The sequence below is a fragment of the Triturus cristatus genome, chromosome 3_2 (assembly GCF_964204655.1).
Source record: "Triturus cristatus chromosome 3_2, aTriCri1.1, whole genome shotgun sequence".
Taxonomy (NCBI): Eukaryota; Metazoa; Chordata; class Amphibia; order Caudata; family Salamandridae; genus Triturus; species Triturus cristatus.
Genome location: NC_140584.1, coordinates 894244471 through 894269890, shown reverse-complemented (window position 1 = coordinate 894269890; position 25420 = coordinate 894244471). Strand labels below are relative to the sequence as shown.

Sequence of the window (25420 nt, the reverse complement as noted above, 5' to 3'; positions counted from 1 at the left end):
AGGAAGCACACAGGCTTCCTCTCCTAAGCCAATCACAACGCTACAATGCATTGTTGTGACTGATTTGAGTGCCGTGGCTCGGTGCTCGGACGGGGAAACGGAGGCTGGGCATGTTCCCCACCAGGCTCTGTAATGCAGCCTGGTGGGGAACATGCAAAGTGCACATTCCTTCTTGGCTGGTCCGAGCGTCATGCGCACTTTGAAGTGCAGCAACTACTCCTCCTCCTGGATGTCACAGTAGGCCCTGCCCAACCTGGCGGAACTTCTGTTATTATGATTATTTTTTTGGGACACTGCTCTGTGAGCAGTGGGGCGACGCTTCTCCGCCTTAGCGGAGGAGCCGCCACCGCACTGTTCCTCACCTGTGGCTCTTTTCCCACTTTTAGATGAGCAGGGAATATGTGTTACAACTGTCTTGGAGCAGACACCCAGTGTTGGATGGGGAGATGGAAAGGCTTCCTGTATTGGTAACAGACAGGAGGGGTTAGCTGTTCTTCCCAGGAGTGGCTGTCTTGGCCAGTCAACCTGACTTTCACAGGTACCAACCTTGCCTAGTGGTCATGGTGGCAGAAGGTTTGCTCAGTTACGGTGTTTCTTTGAGGGCTGGGCCTGGTTATAACTTAGTCTGTAATGGGGAGCTCATGAAAGTCTGAGATGGCATATGCGACAAAAATGCACTATGTTGGCACCTCACTCTCTTTTGCATCAGTAGAATCTGGAGTTTACCATGAGAAGAATTTTGCACAAATCTACTTTTATGAATAAAAGAGTATTAAGTGAGTGTGAGCAGAGCTCTAAGTAGCTAAGTCAATAGAATAGGGTTCAGGTTTCCGTTTTAGCAAGAAATGTGTCCTTAAATCCGCTTAGCATTAGCAGGAGCAAGACTTGGAATGTGTCTAGGTTTTTAGAGTAGTGTTTTGTGAATTACTGAATCTAACAAAAAAAGTCTCTTCCAACAACCTCACAGAATACGTCAGTCTTACGTATGTTGGAATGTTTCCAGATATCTTTCTACCTCGCAGTATTGCACAGCCATAATCTGTTCCCTACTAATCGTCAGGCCTAGTGTTACCCCAGTATTTTCGAGCGCATTGGTCAAAGGAATTACATCCTGAAGATGATAATGTGATGTCCTTGTGCCTGCTCCCCATGCAACAGTTCTCCTGTCCACCTTGTCGGCAGTCCGCTACCCTCTGCTGCCTGTCTCCCTGCTGCCTTCTGTCTGTCCTTCCTCTGCTCATTTCTTGCTCTGTTTTGCCTTTTCTGCACGTTTTTCTCCCCTCTGTTTTGCCTTTTTCTGCTAGTTTTTCTGCCCTGTATCTTGCTTTTTCTGCCCTCTTTTGGCATTTTCTGCTCATTTTTCTGCCCTCTGTTTTGCCCTCTTCTGCTTTGTTTTGCATTTTCTGCTCACCTGTTTTTCCACCCTCTGTTTTGTCTGTTTCTGCTAGTTTCTTCCCTCTTCTCACTGTTTCCTCAGGACCTCTCACCCCAGCGCCCAGATACCCCCAGGTGTGTCAGTTCGCGCTCTACAAATGCTGATTGATTGACATAGAACTATCATGGCTGCACAGTATTTCTGTTGGCAGTATTTATCGTAGTGCAATATTTCCCAAGTTGTTTTTTAACAATAACACATTATCTCTGATAGTCCTTATTTATGCTGTTCTGTAGTCATAACAGGCGTTACTTCTGCTGGTCAGCGTTCGATGTAGACACTATTTTAGCATTTTGCAAGCATTTTTATGTAGTACAACCAAGACTGGAACTGGGTACACATTTTTAGATCAGAGCACAATGTGTTTTTGAGCTGCGCATTTTTCGCTGATTAAATGTGAAGCTTTGGCTACATTCATGAGGTTTCTGAGGTGTTCTCTTGAACATGCATGCGGCATGTCACGAGCTGGGGAATCACAAGCTAACATGGCATTGTGTGGGTTCTAGAATGTAAGGGGGAATGAGTCAGTTGATGCCATGAAAGACACACGCTGGGGTGTGTAGCGAATAAATTTATGTCAAACTTCAGTTGAGTTATTACAGACTTCGTGGGGTATACCACATTTGGTGACGATTTGCGAGGTCTTACCTACCTACACACCCCAACTGTCTCCTAAGACATCGATTGGTGAAGAGATGTGCCAGCCGTGTCCTAGAAGAGGTTAAGCCCAACATGATGTGCCGCAGAGAAACTCACTGATTGCCTTTCTCTGCGAGGAACCGGCTTCCCAGCGAGGTACGAAGCTCTGTGAGAGGCCTGACGGTCGGGCCCGAAGAAAGAAAATAAGACTTGTGCAAGAGATCGCTCTCACTGAGCTAGCACGAGTAAGTACAGCGTAGAAAGCCTGGGAGCTAGGTTGGGTGAAGCGCGAGTTAGCTACACAGGGGTATATTACAAAGTGTGAGCATAGCGCGCATCATTTATTTATTAAAATCAACAGGTGGCCATCTTAGGTGAGAGTGACCTGGTGCGAGCCAGTTCTTTTTGAAGGAATGTCCTGAGAGAAACTCAATGCGGCGGCCATCCTAAAAAGGAAAAACAACCTCATTTTTCACAGCAAGCAACAGAAAAAAAGAAAGTGAAATTTGAAAGGCAGGTCAGTAATAGGCATGCCAATTACTAAATCTGGGTGCTTGTATTCTTGTGGTGTCTGCAGCCGAGTGGCACACCATTGATGTTATCTGGTGAAGTGCCTTTCTTGTATCTTTGCGATGTTTGAAGCTCAGTGATGGGCACCCTATTGATGGTGGACTTGTTGTAAAGTGCCTATATACAGTGACAGGCACATTTAAACATACCAGATGCAAGGGGATATGTTTTTTCCCAGCTTGTGGAGGAAAGAAAATGAGGAATGTTACACCTCTGGCCTTTTTCTTAAATAATCTGGGAAATCCTCCAATTAATCACATTTTTGGGAACTGTGCAAGAGTATGTGAAATTAATTTAAGTGCAATACTCTCATTTGTTACATTGTTTGGGGGAGAGGGACAGGAAGTCTTAGAAGCTTCCTAATTTGACGGCAGTGGAGGAAAGGAACCTGAATAAGTATGAGATATGTTTAGAGAAGTTGGATATGCACGATCTTCCCCGAGTGAGCAGCATAATGGAGCGATATCATTTTGGTTTATGAGAACAAGGTGATTCCGAAACTATTGAGGAATATATAACTAGTTTAAGAAAACTCACGGCTACATGGAAATTTAGGGGTGCAACAGATGAGAGCATGAGAGACCAACTAGTTCTTAGATGCCGTAGTGACAAGATTAAAGAAAAACTTTGGCTTAAGGATGAGCCTCCTTTAGAGGACGTTATGCTCATAGCAAAGCGTGTTGAGCACATGTTGAAATGTGTAAAAGAGTTGATGATTGCAAAGCAAGAGGGATACTGAACCAGTAAATGTGGTCAAAGTGAACAGAAAGAAAATATGACGGGGGTAAGTTTAGGAGTGAATGTTTTAGGTGTGGGAATCAAGGTCTTAGAGCAAATGACAGTGAGTGTCCAGCACTAAGAGTCACATGATATGTGACTGGGAAGAAAGGACACTTTGGCAGCTGTTGCAGGAGCAAGGAAAAAAAGGTTGACAAAGATGAGTCTGTGCAAAATATAATTTTCCAAGTGAATGATATAGTGTCTTTGACTTCTAATAACGTATGTGCAAGTGCTGGTCATGAACACCCCTCGGCGTTAGTCAAATTAACAATGTTGAGCTTGCTATGAAGTTTGGCACTTGTTCACGTCTCACAATTATCTCTAAGAAGGTATTTGATGTCAATTTTGGTCATAAAGAACATTTAATAAGTTTGGATATTTCTTCAGGTGGCTAAAGTGGTTCACCTATTTAAATGGAGGGTTGATTTACAGTGAACATAAAATTCAAAGGACACGTGTGAAGGGAAAATCTATTTGGCAAACAAAGGGGATAATTTAATTGGGTGGTTGCACTAAAAACTTTTGGGGGTCAAGTTGGATCCAAATGTGGTGTCACAGGTGATTGTACAAAATATACAATCTCTTCAAGAAGAATTTGTAATAGAATTTCCTTGGTTATTCCAAGAAAAACTTATGTTGTATCAGAGGCTATAAACACCGTATAAGGTTGAAGAGAAACGTGGTGCTGAAGTAGCTAAATTGAGACTGATACCTCTGAGTGTGCAAGATAGAGTAAGAACTGAATTGGAGAAATTATGTTTGGGAGGGGTGATAGAGCTAATTGAAGCTAAAGCTACATAATGGTTGGGTCCTGTGGTTGTCTCTAAGAAGCTGAATGAAGATATTTGGCTTTATGTGGATTTGAGAGAGCTGAATCAAGAGGTTCTTGTGGATAAATTCCCTCTACCAAAATTTCAGCAGTTGATTGCAACGTTAACTGGGGCAACTATTTTCACCACACTAGAAATTACACCAACGTATCATCAAATTGAATTGGACATAGTCTTGCAAGAGTTAACAGCATTTATAACACTGATGGGCGCATATAAGTTCAAGGGATTACCATTTGGACTTGTATTGGCTGCATCGGTGTTTCAGAGGGTGATGTCCGAAGTGTTATAGGAACCTGGAGAGGGTCAGATTCTATCAAGATGACCTATTTCTCTTTGGGAAAGATGAGCACGAACATAACTTAAGAGTAAGAATAGTTCTGGAAAAGCTACTGTGTGCCAGGCTAACTCTTAAGGAAAAGAAGTGCGAATTTGGTATGCTGGAGGTGAAATATCTTGAACATTTGATCACATGGTCAGGAGTTCTACCAAAAAAGGATTGAGTCGAGACCATTGTGAAATAAGGTGAGCCATAAAATAGAGAGGAACTGGAGTCCTTTTAAGGAATGTGTGAATTTTACAACATGTTTTACCCGAATTATACGAAAAAAACATGAATTTCAGAACTGTGTTCGGAAAGAAAGTTGAATTTCTGTGGAGTGAAGTGTGTAAACAAAGAATTTGAGGTGGTACTTTTTTTTTTTTTTTTAAATGCACCCAGTGTGAAGGCTTTTGTTCCTAGTACCGAAACCCTCATAAGAACAGATACGAGCCAAAAGGGGTTAGGTGTGGTTTTGATTCATAGTAGAGATGGTTAGGAGGAATTCATTGCCTGTGCATCTAGAGGGGGAAGGATTCAGAGAAAAACTATTTAGTCATTGAGCGAGAAGCTTTGGGTATTTATTGGGCCTTCTATAAGTTCAAGAATTTTGTGTGGGGCATGAACTTTATAGTTCAATTGGATCACAAACCTACAAGGGAGGTGTTTTTGAAAAAGGTCTAGATGCTATTTCAGCGAGGATTTGAAGGTGAAGGAAATCCTTGCAAGATTTCAGTTGTACTGTTGAATATATTCCAAGAGCTAAAAATTACTCTGCAGACTGTCTTTCTCAGTTAGTGGAGACAGATGGGGAAGGTGAAGAAAATGATGATGATCTAAGTGAGATAGAAATTGCAGTTTGTGAAATAACTTCTGGTGCCCTCTCCAATAGTGAACAAGTGGATAAAGTAGAGAGGGAGGACATATTAATGGACGTCATAAATTCCATCAATGGCAAAAAGTCAAAAACTCTTGGTAAAGTTTAGTCCATACTTGAGGATGAGTTGTCACTGGATAAAGGCTTGTTGCTAGTGGGACCCAGACTGATCCCACCAGTGAGTTTAAGAGACTGACTAATTTCTTTAGTGCATGAAGGTCACATGGGAATAGTCCAGACCGAAGAAAGGTTGTGCTCTGATTTCTGGAGATCAGGCCTGTATTTGGAGTTGGAGAGGCGTGTGAGAGATTTTGTAGACTGCTACAATAGTGATAAAAGTCTAGCTACCAAACCAATCCCTATGGATTGCAGGAAACTTTCAGAGCATCCGTGGGATGAGGTTGCCGTAGATTTAGTTAGCTCTTTACATGGGGAACATCAGTTGCCATGCCTAATTGTCTTACTAGATTTATATTCAAGAGGAGTAGAAGTAAGTTGTTTTCAAGATATTTCGTGTTCCAGCTTGATCAGTTTTTTGTGTGAGGTCTTTAAGAGAGAGAGAGCTTTCCAAGGTCAGTATGACTGATAATGAGCCTCAATTCGGTTAGAGTGAATTTGAAACATACCTTGAAGAGTGTGGAGTTGTACAAAAGTGACCTTCAGTATATCACCCTGAAACGATCGGTGCTTTGGAGAGACTCAATAAAGCACTTAAAGGAGCATTCAGTTAGCCAAATCAAGTAATTTAAACTGGAAAAAGATTTTGCAGGATTGCATCACTGCATATCGAATGTCGTCTCATTCCTCCATGGGAAAGTCACTGTTTGAACTGTTCAAAGGACGATCACCAAGTACTAAGCTGTGCCCTAACTGGATGGCATGGGATAAAGGGATAAAATACAATGGTCTGTGTGAGTGAAGAGAAAGGGAGGTGTAGTTACAACTGAAAAGGAAGGAAAGTTTTGATGAATGGATTAGATTAAGAAATAATGTGATTTAGGTTTGGGACAAGGTGAAAATAAAAGCATCAGTTGGTTGTGCACCATGGTCAATGTTTATGTCTTGGGTAAAAGAAATCCAAATGTAGCCAGGTAGTATGTTCCAAGAATGTAGTTTATTAATCCAGTTCCAAGTAAAGTAGAAGGTAAATGAGATGGTAAATAGGATAGTAAATAGCCCCACCAGGAGCAGCTTCCCTGCTGCTCAGCCTGCATTCACCAACTAACTCTCAATCATAACCCAGACAATCAAGCATTCCATGACATCACCAAACATTCCAACACTAATCCTGGCTGAGCAGTAGGAAAGAAATGCACAAGAGATAGGAGAGGCGATAAACAAGTTACAACATATCCCCTTTAACACCAACAAAAGACAGAAATGCGAAGATATAAATTCAACAAATAGAAAATATGTAAATATTTTTAGTTAGCATAAATTACTAAAATATTGACATCATCAAGCATAGACAAAACATTAAAATGTCCTAAATGCAATAAAACAATAGATTAACAGGTAGAAAAAACCTGAAGTAATAAAAGCATTAAAATTATGAAAATGCATTAAATGCTTTGAACACACTATAACCTATCCCCTTTTCTCACAAAGGAAAGAAAGCAAGCACGCCGCAAACGGTGTTGTAAGTATGCCATGAAATACCACTGCAGGCAACACACATACGCACTACTGTGAACCTAAGAAGGCAAGTAAAATGCACTACCCAGTAAACTGTAGGGTGGGCAAACCTATAACGTATTCACTGTACTGAAAATCAAACATATGCAAAACACACATACTATGCAATTGAAGTGACCTCCTGTCTCAGGCAATGCATAAACAACATCATGAACAGTAAAGTAATCAACCCTATAGCGCAACGAGAATTTACACTATACACCTGACAAGGAAAAATGTCTAGGCAAAACAGTACGTAAAGCAATCAACCGGATAACGCTAAAATTGCGCTGTACACCTGCACACACAAGCAGTAAACTGTAGGATAACGCACAGATTGCGCAGTAAACCTGATAAAGCAAAATGTCTCGGGCAAAACCACAATACATAGATAACTCTTCACACAGCACAATGCATAGAAAAACTCTAGGGCAGAAAATGTATAAAGCCAAATTGCGCAGTAAATCTAACAAAGTAAAATGTATCAGGCAAAATCATAATATGTAGAAAACTCTTCACGCAGCACAAGGGTAAATAAGCCTAAAGCTAAGTATCATGCACACATCATGAAGCAATACCAGGAAACGAGACCCTTAAAACAACAGGCTGCTGTACACAATGCAGTACCAGGCAAGTAAGCTAAAAGTAAATAATCTCTTCAATAAATCTGACTAAATTCCACAGCATAAATACCAGCACACCAAAGAAAATAAAAGAAAATAAAAAAACACAGAACAGTAGTGAATACAGTAAAAAGTAGTCAAAATAAGGTTCCATATAGTACTGATGTAACACCGGTGAGCGAAATCTCACCCGACCCATTCCAGAAATAGAGCATAGAGACCTCACCGGACTCTACACCCCCTTGCAGACGAGAAGCTCCAGACGGCCACAGCACTTCACTCGCCCAATGTAGTATTCTGCACAAAAACGGAGCAATGCACTCTAGTTCACCTTCCATTGCAGTGTGGAGCACGGCGATACATGCTGTAAGAGTCCCCGAGAAGAAGGTACAACTCACCACATAACTGTACACATTAGAAGTAAAATAGATTTCATAACGTTATGTGCAAATAGGTGTGCTAATCACCGAACCAAACAAGTGACTAGCATAACAAGCATTGGCATAGCCAATAGGTCTCGCTTTTGGGACCTTATAAGTATTTAGTTATGCAGCAAAATATGTTTGGTGCAACAACATCAACTGTTGCATGGCTAAACACTTATAAGGTACAATGTTTAGCCATGCAACAGCTGATGTTGTTGCACCAAGGATATTGTGCTGCAAAACTAGGTGAATAGGTGAACGTCGTGTGGACAGCCTGTGGATAACTTATGGAAGTTTTAAATTAAAAATGTGAGAAATGTTCAGTTAATTCACACACTAAATCACGCTTAATTCAGCTTTTTGAACACAACCAACTTTTGGCAGGCAGCGAAGCCCGTTGAAAGAGAGCGGTGATTTATGAACAGGCCAGCTCGGTACGTGGACTCCGGCGGTATATGATGTGTCTGGAATTACTTAATGTCAACACTCGCAAGATCTGAGACCAACATCTGCACAGAGCCGTCCGATAAGAAGTAATTGCTGGTGTAGGTTACAGGACTACAGAAGGCTGCGTGTTCCACCTATGTGGACAGGCAGCTGATAAAATCACCCGCACTCATATTGAAATACGGGAGGCATGAAAGGGTGGAAACAGGATCGGGAACAATGCGGATCTGAGATAGATTTATGAAGCTTTGGTAGCGGCATATGTGAAAGAAGAGAGCCCCTGCATGCATCTGTGGGTGCCACTCGGTGCCGAGGGAAGAAGTGAAAGGGACTTACCAAGATCACACAGTATGTTAACAGGGAAACATGGCTCCTGAAGCTTGTTCTCAAAGTAACTGCAGAAGTTGGTTCAACCTCACACACTGGTTGATTTTTGAAGATGATGGAGACGAGCACTCATTTTTGGGGCTCCGGACTTCATTTTTGATCATTAAACTTTCACCCAGATAAAGAGAAAGACATGAAAACGGTAACAATGGGAGAAAAAAGGGATGGAAAAAGAACCTGAAAAATGGGATAAAGAGACAGGAAGTATAGCATCCAGTGAGCAGTCCCATGGGGGTCACAAAAACAACAACAAGCATTTGCCGCGAGCGCGCATCGCGCTCAAATTTAAGAAAATAAAAAACAAGCTGCGAGGCGCACTCTGTGGTGGGGGAGGGGCATTGAAGCGAGGCCGAGCGTGAGGAAAGCCATATGCCAGCCAAAAGCATGCGGTCGCACTTTTAAAAGCCCTGTTTACTAAATATCTCGCCGAGCAGCGAATGCGCTGGCTCAGGCAAGACCTAAAAAACGAGGATAGTCAGTTGCAATAGAGCTTTCATCGAGGTAAAATTGCAACCAGCTGTGATGTAAGCCTGTCTGAGGGTGGGAAAGATACCAAAATGGCCTCTACGTCAGCAGTTGTACGTACGTTTCAGTGGAAAATAGGGCTTGTATGGGCAAGAAAGATCGTACTGATGATGCGGCACGTAGAAAGGTTGTAGCTCCTCCCACATGAGCTCGCGCCTCAATACACTGATAATCTTGAGAGAATGGCTCGTGCAGAAAGGAGAGGAGTGTGTGCCCACTTCGACATCACGGGACAGCACAATGTCGCGGGACAGCTCGTGCACAAGGATGCATAGCGGCCACTGCTGAAAGGCTCCACAGGACAGAATAGAGAACGGTGAGGTGTGCGCGCCCCAGCAATTCCGTTGGTCAAGCAAACCACAGCCCATTCAAATGCCGCGTGTAATAACGGCAAGCGGCCAGCACTTCCCCGATAATTGTTTTAAAAAACACTCATCGATGTAAAATGGTGGAAACACTGCTAGCTTGTGATTTCCAAAACAGTGTGCCGCTGGCAACTCATAGTTGTCGCTCTAAAAAACACGAAGTTGCCAGTTCTCAATGTCAGATGACAGTGTTTGTAAACTGGCTGGTTTGAAGCCACACATTGTCCTTTCAAAAGGCCTTACATTTTAGCAACATGGATGAAAGGAAGGTCAAACGCCCTAGGCAGGCTGTCCAGGTAGTAGCGGACACTGGTGGGGCTGGTAAGGGCGTTCTGTTCCTTCAGGTTTCAAGCTTCTTTAGCAGAAATTTCTTTAGTAGTTTTCAGAAGTTAAGTTCACCATCAGTTTCCTTAGTAGAAGGATCCATGTTTCCACAGTAGTTTCAAATGTAAATTGTAATCCAACACACGCAGGTTCGCAATTCAAATTGTCGCCAAAATGTCGTAGGTAAAAGAAATCTAAATGTAGCCAGGTAGTAAGTTCCAAGAATGTAGTTTATTAATCCAGTAAAGTAGAAGGTAGATGAAGATGGTAAGTAAGATGGTAAATAGGATAGTAAATAGCCCCACCAGGACCAGCCTTCCTGCTGCTCAGCCTGCATTCACCAACTGACTCTCAACCATAACCCAGGCAACCAAGCATTCCATGACATCACCACACATTCCAACACTCAACCTGGCTGAGCAGTAGGAAAGAAATGCACAAGAGAAAGGAGAGGCGATAATCAAGTTACAACAGTATACATAGGAAAAGAGAGTGATGAAAGTGTTTAAAAATACAATCAAAACGGGTGATTTAAAAATGCAATCAAAACGGATGATGGAAGAATATGGAACTTTAAAAAGTGGTAAAGTGGTCAGGTTTTGAGCCAAGCAACGATGTTACGGCGCCAGTACCTTGTGTAGAAAGAGACAAAGTGCATGGTTCAGAGTCAAGACCTCAGGGTGAAACAAGTAGGTGGATGAGTCTTCAAGAATGGAGATCTCCCTCTTACTACAGGATTACTTCGTTGAGAAGTGTTGGGTCAATATAATATTGTGGTGTTTCAGCATAGTAACTGTGTTCACTCTTCCTTGTTATGTTTTCAAATTATAGGATTATACCTTGTCTATTCTGGTCTAGGGCAGGGTGTGGGCAGTATTTTATACTTATTTCTTGTTCTTCAATTTGTTTAAACACGTGGTAAAATGAGGTAATGTATATATTGTTCAAACGAACTAATTTTGTGAGAGGGAAGAAGTGTGGTGTTCTGTGAACATGCATGCAGCATGTCATGAGCTGGAGAATCACGAACTGACATGGCATTGTGGCATTGGGTTCTAGAATGTAAGGGAACGAGTCAGTTGATGCCGTGCGGCGGACTGGCTGGGCCGTTTATTGAATAAACTTATGTTGAACTTCAGTTAAATAAGTGTATACTTTGTGGGTATTCCACAGTTTCTACCAGTTTCTTTGGCATTAGCCACTGAAAATCAAATATAACGCATCTCTCCACAAATAAGAGTCTGAGGCAGGTGCCAACTGTTTATTCCTGGTGATTTAGTAGCACCAAGTTCCAATTTAAAAAACAATGTCCCTACTTTAAATGAAAATTACATGCCATGCATATTTATACCATGCTACAACCCTAAATTTAAAAATCTGTTATTCAAAATTACCATAAGGCCAGATTTTTTTCAGAAGGCCTTCAAGGGGTGTTGCACCTACACTCTCTTAACGAAGGTGCGTGACGCACTTGTTCAGACAGCAGCACGGGTCTTCCTCCAAACCCTTGGTAATTGCAGTTAACTCGATGTTCATTTAAGATGGTTTTCTCAAGAAAATAGGGAATCTGTGATAAAACACAGGGCAGGGACCAATATTGTACATCTGGTTCTTCTTTCCACAGTGTAAAATGTTAACCGACCTTGTGTGTACTGTGCATAGAACACCTGGGAATGTTTACAGATGGTGACTATATTTTGAAACGTTCTCTTTTACAGAGGGGAAGTCAGAAGGTTTCGAAAGTTGCGATTGGCCTCCTACTGTTCGCATGGATCTTTGCCTTCTGCACACTGTTTGTGGCCGTCTCCGGGAAGATCACGTGGCTCCAATTTCTATTTTTCTTCTCCTACATTAAGCTGGGAATCACGCTGGTTAAATATTTTCCACAGGTAAAATCATGTTTTCCGAGTAAACAAAATGTGCCTCGTGGTTCTATGTGCCACCTCGAAACAACGGGGCAACAGGGGGTGGAGGGGTGGTACATCCTTCCCAAGCTGCATAGTACACCGAGCTACCCTTTTGTTTTTTTAGGCGACATGGCCATGTGGCAGGCTGCTAGCAGTAGACCTCATATTTTTTTAGGTTGGTCTTGTTTTTCTCAGATGTATTGATTTCCCTTCATCATGGCTACCTTTGTGTTGTGTCACCTGCACGTACAAGAAGGGACTGCTTTAGTGTCCCCCACTTGCAGCAGTGCCCTTATGTGGTTGATTTCCCCTGGGCGAGGCATTGTCTTTCCTCCTTGCAGTGCTGCAGTGAGCTTGTTCGCGGGTTAGGTAAATCACCACTCTTTCTTTGTGTGTGAATCTTTTTTGCGGTTACTGAACATATGTCACAAAGTTTGTTAGGTGAAAGCTAACATAACTATGCAATTCATTCAAGCGGTATGTACAGTTTCTTTACTTAAGCAGTTAGAGCATTGATTTGGGTAATAGTCACAATTGAAATTTATATAGGTTAGAAACGACAAAGAAGTGACTTGAAGCGCTATATAAAAATAACTTTTGAAAAATGATGTTATTTTTATTTACAGGCATATTTGAATTTCCGCCGTAAAAGCACAGAGGGGTGGAGCATTGGAAATGTGTTGCTTGATTTAACAGGAGGAAGTTTCAGCCTTATTCAAATGTTTTTACAGTCCTACAACAATGGTAAGCAAAATTGGTGAAGAAGAGATCCTCATTTTCACAAAGTTCACTCTCAATTTGCTATTCTCTTATAGAAAACTGAAACAGATAATGTGACCTCGTTGCATGATGGAGCCTATTCATGAGAGTAAATTTACATGTGAGTAAATCTACACATGTAACTTGCTCTCAAACATTGTAGTACATTTACTGCTTTTAGCTATTTACCAACTCAAAGTGTAAATTTTCATATTTTAACCCCCTTGAACAGGTGGTTCAGCCAACTTTACAAGTGTAAAGTTACTACACCCGAAAAGGACCCAAAACAGTAGCAATTACACTTCAGCTTAGACCTGGAGTAAGTCCAGCACCACACATGGCCAACCACTGCTCCTGTAACACCCCTCCTGTAGAAAATAATGGAGATAGGGACTTAAAATAGTAACCCATAGGAAATAATGTTACACACCTAAAGTAAAGTGTTTACATTTATTTATTGTGCATTAACATGACTAAAAGTGGGAGTACAGGCGCACCATCATGAAGGCGAAGGACCACCAGTAGCGTTGTGACATTCCCCCTGACCCCCCCACCCACAGGAGTAACGGGCCAGAAACTTACCCCATAGGCCTGTAAAAGCTGCAGAGAGCCTCCGTTCGCATCAGTGGCGCAACCACTTGTTAGGAACTATACCACCGGGGTGTACTGACATCACCAGGCCGCATGCAGCAAATCACCTGAATCAGCTGCTACCGCTCCATGCGCCCGTGGACTCTGCACACTCAGGAACTCCGATTGCTCCAGGCCTGCAGGTAAGACGCATTTCAGGCCAGTTGGCTTGCTAATTAGCGCTGCAGTGCTGGAACAATGTTGACTTTAAAATAAGAGTCAGATTTGACTCTTGAGACTTCCTGATTGTTGCCTGTAGTGAATGGGGAATAACCACAGTTGCTAAGAGCAAGGAGGGAGTGGGACCCAGGGGAACCCCATTAAAAAAGAATCGAGCCCTAACCTCAGGGGGACTATCTACTTGTTGGTAAATGTTGAACGTAGAAAAAGGTAAAAATAAAATACTCCTCTTATCACAGTATAGGTATTTGCCTGGCCAATCATTTATTGCTGCTGCCCATGTTGATTTGTAAGCCAGTGTTCACTCCCATGTATCCACACCTAACAACCTCCACCCCCTGACGGCGCCTTAGACTGCTTGGACTACGCATACCCTGAGAGTCAAGTGCAGAAGTGGTACTTATCCAAGTTACTTAGGACCCATAGTAGATCGGGCCTTGGGACATTGGGAGTAAAAGGCCTCAACCCCCACTGTTGGGCCCAATAACCCCTGCATGTCCCGGGGCCCTTAAATCGGGGTTCTGATAGTAATGTGTACAAGTCACAGTATCCGTTCTCGCTACGTTCCTGTGACATAGTTGTCCACATCACCTGGACTCACGGCCACTGTGTGCAGCAAATAAACCTTCAAGAGGGCCCATAGATCTTTTTTTCTGGACATTGTTAGCATAAGGTCCTAGTAGAATTCTAGCCATTCCCTGCAATAGGACAGAAAGCCTCTCACCCCGTTCTAATCGTAATGTCAGAACCTACCCCATCAGCCAAAGTTGCTTGCTCACCCGTATCAGGCAAGTCTTGTTTACTTCAGTTGCTGGAAGAAGGTTTTACTTAATGATAAGGGGTGAAAGTTGGTGAATAGATGTACCAGTTTGGCAGGTCGATTATTATGGCCAGTCCCAGTCTACGTGCCAAGGACAGCGGTAGTTTGATAAAGTGGTCTGTATTAGGCCTCAGTATGGGATATTGTAAAACTGTAGTTTTCCTGTAGAACTACACCTATGTCCCTGCTAATTCAAATGCCCAGGAATATCACTAAGGGGTTCCGCCATCGGAGTGGATAGTTTAAGCTAAGGTAGTGGTGGCCTCTGTGTAGACAGAAAGAAACTGGATTGCTCAGCACACACTAAAGAAGGAAGCAGGGGCACCACATCGGATAGTGAGGACTTCGACTAGGCTCTTGTCATGTAGGTTTATTAAGGACAATGGGCAATAGGAGTCACATTTGTCCTGGGGCTTATTTGGCTTTATCATGGTGACAATGAGTACCTCTCTTAAAATGGGTGGGTGGGCGCGTTGTTTGCCTGATTCTTCATACATGGCCAGTAGTTGCGGAGCTAGTAGTTGGGCGTACTCCTTCAAGAACTGGACCATTAGCCTGTCCTGGCCTGGAGCTTTGCCACTTAATTGGCTTTTAATAACTCACACTCATTTTTCAATGTGTCAAAATAGACCACATGGTTGGAGCTGGTGGGGTGGTCTGGAAGCTGTATAACTCTGCAAAGTATTTACATAATTAGTCTACAATATCTTTAGCTTCTGATTTAGGTTCACCCACATCTGTGGTGAGAATGGGCATCTCTGTGCTCACCCGTTGGCGTATAAACAGGTTAACAAGTGTCTTACTTGGCCTATCTCCCTCCTCATATGATCTTGCACTGGCCTTCCTGCCCAGGAAATTAAGTGCCCTGTCAGGAACCTCGTGGTATTCAGCAAATTTTGCAGCATATTTGTGCAAATGTTGATTTGCCATGTCTGCTTTGGAGTTTCGTTTTTAAGGACTTAATCTCTGCTTCTAACCTATTTTTAGAATGCCTGATTACTAAGCAATGCAGGTTCTCCTAACAACACATTGGGGTCCTTCCACAGCACGCATGCGCTTTAAACAGGACCTTTAATATGGGCGAAATAATCTATTATACTTTTTTTCATGCCCTCTCTGAATGCTCGGTATTGTAAGGTGTCAGGTGGTAGCCTCCATGCAAATATTGGTGGGTATGGGTATAGATGGACTTGAATTTCCAAAACAGACTGGGGAGCAATCTGGTAGCGTGCGCGGTAATTGCCATATCTGTTTAACCCTTGAGCATATATCTCTGGCTGCTAGTCAGTAAACAGTTCGGGACCATGTGCCTGGACCTGAAGAGTAGCATGTGCCTTCACACACGGCAGGGTGTAAAAGGCACCATAGATCGACCTGTTCCCTGTCAGCCATTATGTCTATTATTTCTTTGGACGATTGCGGGTTGGGGCAGCAAGAGCATCCTGATCATTCATGTGAGGGGGTCTAGTGTAATGCTTAAATCTCCCCTCCATAGGATGGTTTGGGTGTTGAGATGCAGGAGGATAGAGTATAGGTCTTGACAAAAGGTCGGATTGTCACAAGTGGCCATAGATGTGGGGGTGTTTCTGCTAAATTGAGTGTCTAGGATTATGTATTTGCTTTCTGGACATATAATGCCATTTAACAGACACAATAGCAACCCTTCGTTACTATGAGGGGTACCCCAGGGGCATAGTAAGATGCCATGTGTTTGTCATTGTCCCAGTTTGATTTTGATTTTTGGATTTGTAAAGCACACTATGCCCTGGGGCGTCAAGGGGGAAAAAAGCTGTCTACAGGAAGAACACTTACAGGAGAGAATATAGCCATGTCTTCAAAATCTTACGGCAAGTGAGATGTTAGGCTGCAATGTGGTTTGGCAGATAATTCCACAATTTTGCAGCCACCCCATCTCACCTTCCGCAACCTCTGAAAAATCTCTTTTCGTAAGGAAGACGACCACAGCTGCATATTAGGCAGATACCATTGAAATGCTCGCCTAAAAGGCAGCTGTCCCTGATGGTACAGTCCCTGATGTACCATACACAGTGCTTTGAAAGTCACCCTCTTACTCACAGGTAGCCAGTGTAGAGAGTGCAAGCGTTCTCTCACAAACTGGCATTTGGGAATATTCAAAATCAGACCTGCAGTCGTGGTTTGAATTTATTGATGTTCGGAAGGAGCACATTGCAGTAGTCAAGGCGAGAGGTGATTAATGCAACGACTACCGCCGTTCTTTGGTCCACAGGGATAAAGTGAAGGATCTTTTTTCAAGATTTTAATAATGAAAGAGCAAGAGCTTGTACTGCTATTGACCTGAGTATCAAAGATGAGTGTATCATCAAAGATCACTCCTAAAATGTTTACGAAGGCAACCGGCACAGGAAGGAGGCCAAACGTCTCCAGCCACCACAGCTCGGATGATACTGAATACTGAGCCTCAAAAACCAGGATCTCATCCTTCTCCGCATTCAGTTTCAGCCAGTTCTCCTTCATCCACATCCCAACATTCACCGTGCAAAGTTTAATTTATCAGCCACTGAAATCATGTCGTTAAGACACTAAAACAATTATCTGGGTGTCATCTTCATATGACAAAACCTGATAGTCAAATGACCGCACCAGAATTGCCAGCGGAGCTACACACAAATGAAACAAAGTAGGGCTAATTGATGTCCCCTGTGGCAATCCACAAGGTAGGCACTGTAAGCAACATGGGGGCCTCTGACAGCCTGCTCAACATTCCATTGGTTTCACTTGGTGACCAAGGGAAAGTGCGCTACTGCAAGTCTGATGACATGCCCACCCATGACCCAGACTCTCTAGTTTACATTGCTTAAGTCTGCCTGTCGGGAATCACCACAAAATCTACATAAGAGCAACTATACTATGCCATGAAGGGGCTGCTTCTGGTTGGGGTTTTGGGCCAATGTAAACCGCCAGTCTGTGTTCGATGGCCCAGCAAAAACTGCAGCTGGGAGGTTGCGGGGGGTCATTGTCCGGCTGCAACTCAATGCGTGGGCTTATGGTGCGCCTAGTGATAGCTCAACCGCTCTAGCCATGGTTTGATGGCAGTGTCCACCATTCCCAGCAGTCTCTTAGACCATTCGGCCAGTCAATGTCGCTTCTCTCCAGCACCCCTGCACTCGTCCCCAAAGAGCTTTCCACTGAAGGAGGGGGGTGCATGGGTTGGACCTCCCACACAGGGCACAAGTCTGGGGTACACGTGTGTAGGCTTTGTCCACTCACTATTTTCATAGGGTAGAATCCGTCCAACCTGCCAAGAAGTTGAGCCCCACTGAATTATGCTGAACTTGTCCCAGTGTTATTTTCAGGCGCCGGGACACGTTCTGAAGTGCCTGCACACTCTCTGCTTTCCATTCCAAGCAGCAATGTGCAGGCGAGAAGGGGGCTTTCTTATTTTGACCTCTAGCTGTGCCAAACTTAAAGGCTGAATTTATGGGGCCAGCAGGCCTCTTTTTGTTCCACTATGATGCTGGCTGGATGCGGTCTTGACCCTCACACGTAGATGCAAATGCAACAGGAGGGGAAACAAAGGCCCACAGCTTCTTATCGGTTCACAGGTACTTAAGAGAGCATGCTTTTGACTTTGTTCAATCCGTGGATTTAAGAGCTATGCATGCAGTGTAAGAATGTCAGATGTGTTGGTCTGTCCCAGTGTTTATACAAATAACAATTTGTTCCATTATTCGATTTCTTTTATTGCGCGACTCATCCCAATGAATTTCCCTAGGTGTCAGACTGGATTTGGAAGATTTGTCGTGAGCAGTAGCTCTATGCGCCGGTAGGTAGCGTTGGTTCGCTCCATATGGTGTAGGCGTCCACTCCAGAAGTGATGGCCACGTCACTTATATAGAAACCACCTTGGAAGGCTGACATCAGTTCTTTTCTTTCCACAGTTCCCAACGCTGATCCAAGAGAAGAGCTACCACTCTCTGTTTTTTCCAGAATATTTGCAACATTTTGTTGACTTATTTGGAGGTTTTTTTCCTCCTGGTGGGTCGAGGGTGTCATTGAGGAACACTGTTTTCAAACCCTGTGGCTCCTGTCTCTGCCGAAAGTCAGTGACGGACCCGCACCTCATTTGTGTATGGTTTCTGGAGCGCAACCACAACTCCAAGGCATGCTCTGATTGCTGGGCCATGGCACCAAACGTTTTGAGGGAGAGGTCCCTGAAGCTGCTAGAAGCCCGGTTTGCGACTCTGTGTATGTCCCTGTCCTGGTGGAGAGGAAGGTCCCATGACCGTTCCAGGAAACCAAAATCCTCTACGTCCCATTCGAAATTGTCAGGGCATTCAGTTAAGATGCACAAGAAACACTAGCAGTCAAATAGTGCTTTGACTTCTCATCTGTCAGCTGACACAATGAAGAAACATCATTGTTCGAGGCAGACTCTGTGCCTCCCCCGTTTTCTGGGAGTCGGAGCGACCCCTACTCAAAGAGTTTTATGAGGCCATGTGTATCAGTTTTGAGCAGCTTGACCTCTCCGGAACGCCATCAGTCTCCACGGGATCAGAGAGGCCTCATCTGTTTCTGCGCCATTAGCACAGGCCCTGGCTCCAATGAGCCCCCATAGATCTGGTCATGGATCTGCACCGGCGCTGGTCGTGCCATTCCGACCTTCCCCAGCACCAATTTCCCCGGCGTGGCCGGTGCGCACCATCAGCGTCAGCCCCATTCTGATTACTAAATCTGACACAGAGCCGAAGCCTTGTTGACCAACGGCGATTTTGGCACTAACAGGACCCCGTGTCCTACGTCTGAGCCCTATTCCGAAGAGTTAGGCTTCGAGAATGAATGGGAGAGGGTCGCTGGACCCTTTTGAATATCAGCCTTATGATTAGGATATGATGGGCTGCTGTGTGGAAATGGTGATACCAGCAGACTGGATACGTCTCCAGATACCGGCATTTTTTCCCCCTCCTGTGGCTACGGAGAAGGAAGCTACATATGCAATGGTGGTGCAAAGAACGGCTGAGGTTCTTGACCACCTGTTGCCCTTGGTGACAGTCAAGACCAAGATCTTGGCAGAGGTTCTGCAGCCAGGAGTCTGCTCTTCTGAACACCTACTCCTGTTCAACAAAGCCCTCACCGTTGCCTGCTGGGAACCTTGTCCAAACCCAGCACTGGTGCTCCTTCGAATAGAATGATTGCCCGCCACAAAATCCCTGCTCCAGGGGACCCAGATTTCCTCACCCAATACCCTACCCCGAAGAAATTGGTGGTCCAAGCCTTCACTTCCCATGGCGCGCTCCATGCCGCTCCCCTGGACAGGAATCCAGGAAAATATTTTCTTCTGCTAGCCTTGCATTGCGATCATGAACACAGCATGCTTATTGGCCCGCTACTCCCACACTCTGTGGGAAACAGGTGGGCAAGTACTGCCACAGGTCTCGCAGGATGCCCAGGCCATTCTGTCCCAAGCAGTCGCAGACGGGAGAGACGCAGCAAAGTTCACCATACACTTGAGACAGTCTGGCTTTTCGGTGGTTGTCCAACCTTCCCTCATTGAAATGCCCTTAAATGGCACTAGTCTCTTCGGAGTCAAGGCTGGCTCTGCGCTAGAACACTTAAAGGACTCGCGGGCTATGGCCTTGTCCTAGGGCCTCTCGGCTGACCCATTTCATTCCAGTCTGTCTTTCGCACCTTTTGTGGCCATGGAAGGGGTTTTCAACTGCACCAACCCTATTCAAGTCACTGACCCCTGCCTGGATTAGGGCGCGGTTCCTACCGGCTTTGTGGATGAGTTAGTCAGTGGTCTTCTCCAGACACTGCCCTCCCCGCAGCTCAGCTCCAGCCCTCAAACCTTACTAATCTTGCCTTTTTAGATCATGGGCGGCCAGTTGGGGACAGTGTACGCCATCACCTCCAACACTGGTGGTTCATAACATTAGGCAGGTGGGTTTTGCAGATCATCTGAACAGGCTACTCCCTCCCCCTCAAGACTATCCCTCCCTCCATGCCACCATCTTACGACTGGCTGAAGGAGGATTACTTGTCCCTGCTCCACAAGGAAGTCATGGCCCTCTTGGCCAAGGGAGCCAATGAGAGTGTTCCTGTGCCAGAAGTAGGCCATGGTTGCTATTCTCTCTACATTCAGGTCCCCAAAGCTCACAAGAGTCTACATCCTATCCTAGATCTCCTAGCCCTCAAATTATTCTTCAAAAAGGAGAAGTTCAAGATGCTCACATTGGTTCAGGTCTTGTCTGCCCTGGACCTAGAAGACGGTATGGTTTGCGTTGGACTTGCAGGACTCCTATTTTCACATCCACGTCATGCCTCCCCATCGGTGCTCCCTGCGTTTTAAGGTAGGCCAGGAGCATTTTCAGTTCACTGTACTCCCTTTTGGCCTTACCCCAGATGCTCACCAAGGTGATGGCAATGGTCGCAGCTCATCTGTGCAGATTAGAGGTGCCATTCTTTCTCTATCTCGGCGACTGGCTGCTGAAGGCGGGCTCGCCCCATGCTGTCGTCTCCCACCTCCAGACTAAGGCGAACCTCTTGCATTCGCTTGGGTTCACCTTTAACATGCTGTAGTCATCATCTGACTCCCCCTTAGACGGTTCCTTTCATCAGAGCTGGTCTGGACACAGTACAGTTTCTGGCTTATCCTCCCAGGCAGCGAGTCCAGGATATCAGTGAAGTGCCACCCATCTAATTATTTAAACGTAAAATCTGAGCAGCAGAATATAGTTATTTAGCTATTCGATTGATATGACAGAGTTAAGTCTGATTGTCTACAAATTCTAAACCAGGTGAGAGAGGCGAGGCTGCTGTCCATTTGAAGCATTCATAAACATTCACATATTGAGGTCAAGGAATGAGAACAGCCCCTGTAAGATATGAGTAAAATATATATGTTTTAGCCATTGGGCTTGAGGTCCGGTAATAAAATTTAGCATATTGGAATACGTCCAACATTTTAAAGACCTGAATGTCGTGAGCGATATCCTTTGGAGATTCTTCAAAGTATAGATGATACAGGTGTTTGAGCGTGCACATAATGCCATGTTATCTGTTTGCAGAGCTCCAAAAATGTTTACACTATGTGCTAGTATTCAAAACCACAAAGCAAAACAATACTTCGTGCTTGTTTGTTTATTCACCTTCTTGCACACCTGCCAGTTTTACTGTTTGTTGAAGACTGATTTGGTGTTTTATTAATCTTGTATTGTTTTCATTTGTATTTTTTTCTTTAAATCAATTATTAGAACATTGGAATGTTGGAAGCTCCATTGAAAACAATGGAGTGCTCCGGGCTTATAATAGCTGGTATAAGCCCGGAGCTCCAACATTCCAATGCTTCTTTATTCACAGCTCTGCCTTTGAACAAAGGCTTCAGGGAGCCTGAGGGGATTTCAATCTTTCTTTTATTTGTTAGAACATTCTGCCCTCTAGTGGCAGAATGTTCTAATAGACTTATAGCCCTTCGTAGCTGGGCTATACCGGCTATTAAAGTCCTGCTGCCTTGTTAAAGTCCCTCGCCTTCGCCTTTAACGATGCAGCGGGCCTTTAATAGCCGGTATAGCCCGCTACGGCGGGCTATAAGGCTATAATAAAACATTGGAAATCTGAACTGCACAAGTGTATATCGTTTAGAGATCTCTCGTGGAAAATTCAAGAGGGAAGTAATGATATTAGAGGATGTCGAATGTATTTTAATATTGTTAGTAACAAGATTGAATAAAATCATACTGTGGCAAATCAAAGGTTTGTGTAATTTTTATTAGAATGCAATTCATGTTAATAATAAAAAAAATCCTTCTTTTCTTTGAAATAGATGAATGGACCTTGATATTTGGTGACCCAACGAAGTTTGGCCTGGGATTGTTCTCCATCATTTTTGACATTGTGTTTATGGTGCAGCATTATTGCTTATACAAACATAAATATGAAATTTTAACACATGACCAATAATGTCTGACAGGAAAGTAATAATTTAAGACGGTTGATTCATGTTCCTACATATGATATTCCAGACATGGGAAAGAGTGATTTTTCTAATGATCAATGAATGTAAATTTACCATGAACTACACTGCAAGGTGTATTCGAAACATGGAGGTCATTCTTCATGATATGTACCAGTAGTGCCTTACTGGACGACCAGACTATGCAGGTGAAGACTGCAAGAAAGTGACTTCAACTCCGTGATTCTTCAAGCTTTGAGGAAGATCTTGGCCAAACATTCTGGCTTATGCAAGAGTCAGACCATCGTGACCCCGGGAACAATGGATGAAAGTTATCCAGCGAGAGGACCCCCATACAATGGAAGGGATGACATGAGATGGACATGCGTTTGAAAGCATAGATTCAACTGGGTTCTCCAAGGTAGCTAAATGCTTAGTTTGGCAAGGCAGAGACAATATTTACCTAAATGATTAGAGAATAATGACTTGTTTAAAGCCGATTATTTTCATCAAATGCACTTTTTTTTAAATTTGTGATTTTCTTTTCTTTCTCAATTTTCTTACTTTTTTTGTAAAAGCCTTTAAGACCCAGCGTCTGAGCGTTGACTGTAGTGTTTAAAGCCATAAGATACGGACGCCACTAGCACACGTGCTGTAAAGAACAGAGCCAGCCGTAGACGTCTGCCGTGCTTTTTGAAACTTCATTCGCCAGTGCGCTTACCCTTTCTGGGTCTTTAAATAGATGAGGTGTCTCCATGACGACAAAGACGAATGGAGTATTGTCTTAGCCAAGACAATCCACTTTCTTAAGATAAAGAAAGGCTTCAGCGGATGTGTCCTGAAGGAAGTGTTAAACTTCATACAAGAAGTAGGCTCCTTAAATGGTGTTTCAGACCTTCTTTCCTGCAACCTGCACAGGCATACAAGGTCACCCTTTAACAGAATTACAAGCTTCCTCTGACAGAAAGAATGGGTATCATGGGTCAGTTTATGTGTTTGTACAATCATTGTGTTAGATTGTTTATCAAAGTGGAAATTGGAAGTGTTGCACATCTCCAACAACATTCATATTACTCAGTTATCTTTACAAGACCCGAAACACCTGTTTATAAAAAAGTAAAATTATTGCAACAGCAAACGGAAGAGGGCTCTGCGCATTTTCAACCTCTTTCCTTCACTGCAAAGGACTCTTTTCCTTATTTAGTTATGCTTAATAAGGACAGCTATGACTCAGCCTGTCCGTATTTTAGGGACAAAGGCTTATCGTAAATAACATGGATAACATTGTGTCTCTATTTCTGCCAGTCTTTCCACAATAGCAGTGAACTTTATATTTTTGGGAACGCACTTTTATAACGTACACTATTTTTAATCAAATGTACATAATTTATTTGAAGCAGAACTGCGAATTTTGCAGAATTTACATTCCAGGTAATAGTGCTTGAATCGATCAAGGTCGAATTTTAAATGATGTCCATATTAATTAAGTGAATAGTTTACAGTGTGCTAACAGCCTGCCTCTTAATCCATAGAATGCCAGGGGATTTTGCTGAGATGCCTCGATTTATCGGTGCATTGTTGCAACACTTTTCTCAGAAATAAAAACGCCATATTGGTGTATTACATGAAAAAATGTATTTAATGATTTGCATTCTTAGAGTATGTGTGGTTGGTGAATACGATTTTGTATCTGAAGTTTGAAGGGTGCAACCTCTGCTAAGGATTGAACTTTTCCCTACTTGAGCACAATGTCGATGAAGAGACCCTTACTATTAATACCCAGGCTTTTCAGTGTGCACATTTTTTGTGTTTTTTTGGACAGCTCTCAGGTTTCCCATTTGGAGTGTTCCTTACTGAAAGACCTTAAACTTATATCCTTAAGCTGAACATCCCCCGATGCTTCTCCCAATAGGTACCCGAACCCTGTGCTTTAGTTGGCCCAGTGCTCACAGGTACTGAGTACCGGCCCTTCTCTTGCCAGGGAGAATACCAGTAGCCAGGAACAATAGGCTCAATAAGGCTAATGCTGCTGACTGTCAGAGTAGGGTCTCTGGCTGCCAAAAAGTCATTGTAGCTATGTGCTGATCATTCAGCAGAGGCTCAACTGTAAGGCTGTACTGAGTGTTGAGAAGCTAAACTTCACACTAGTTGATATAATTTCCACCACTGCTGTCAGATAAATTCGCAGTGTTGGTGTGCCTTGCAGTTGTACCAATGACATCCAGGGCAGCTGGCTCATAACAAGAATGGAGAAAGACGTGAGAGCCATAAGGATTAAAACATGGTTTGAATCTTGTGTTTGATTCTGTGTAAGTAAATATCTTCTTTTTGGGGGGCAGGGGGGAGCGGAGGGGGGATCTGGACGCTCATGGAAGTATTTTAAAAGAAATGTCAGAGTTGTGTGTGTACGTTTGTCTGCTTGTGTCTCCGTGATTGTGTGTGCACGTATTGTGCCCAGTACAGAGTAAAAATGGGCATCCGCGAGTTGCAAATATTACAAACCTACAGAACTTCAGCACAATGTCACGTTTGGGCTTCATTTTTTGTGCCACGAGGTCCACCGTGTTAATATTAATACATTTGTCACGTGTTTTAGCATACTCTGCACTTGCTGTAGCAGTCGTCATTTTTGCTGTTCCAAAGTTTCTATCGCCAGATGCCAAGGGAAGACTGGCCATGAACTCAATAGTGCCAGTGCCAGTCGGGCTTGGCTTTGACTGCATTCATGGTTAAGGCATTCCTTATTTTCTGGTTTAGGGCTTCTTCACACCCCTTAGTATTAGCATACCTAAAGTTAAAGGCTTTCCCCATCTGACCTTGTAATGTAAGGCTGACACCTGTGCAAACAGGGCCACCCCAGGCATTTTCCTGCCGGGTACTTTTCGGATTCAGGAACCAGAGATGGGATGTGAGTAAATTTAATAGTCTAACACGCAATATTATGCATTTTGCAGTGCAAGCTCATGACGCTCAC

At 43.6% G+C, this 25420-nt stretch overlaps 1 protein-coding gene across 1 annotated transcript in view; it reads left to right on the top strand.

Moving 5' to 3' along the window:
* CTNS (cystinosin, lysosomal cystine transporter) overlaps nucleotides 1–24079 on the top strand; it is a 205058-nt gene extending 180979 nt beyond the window's left edge. Inside the window, exons 9-11 of the mRNA XM_085649318.1 lie at nucleotides 11939–12109; nucleotides 12754–12871; nucleotides 22318–24079. Of these exons, the coding sequence (XP_085505444.1) occupies nucleotides 11939–12109; nucleotides 12754–12871; nucleotides 22318–22454 (426 nt within the window). The 3' untranslated portion in view covers nucleotides 22455–24079. The remainder of the gene's footprint in view (nucleotides 1–11938; nucleotides 12110–12753; nucleotides 12872–22317) is intronic.
* The last annotated feature ends 1341 nt before the right edge of the window (nucleotides 24080–25420 follow it).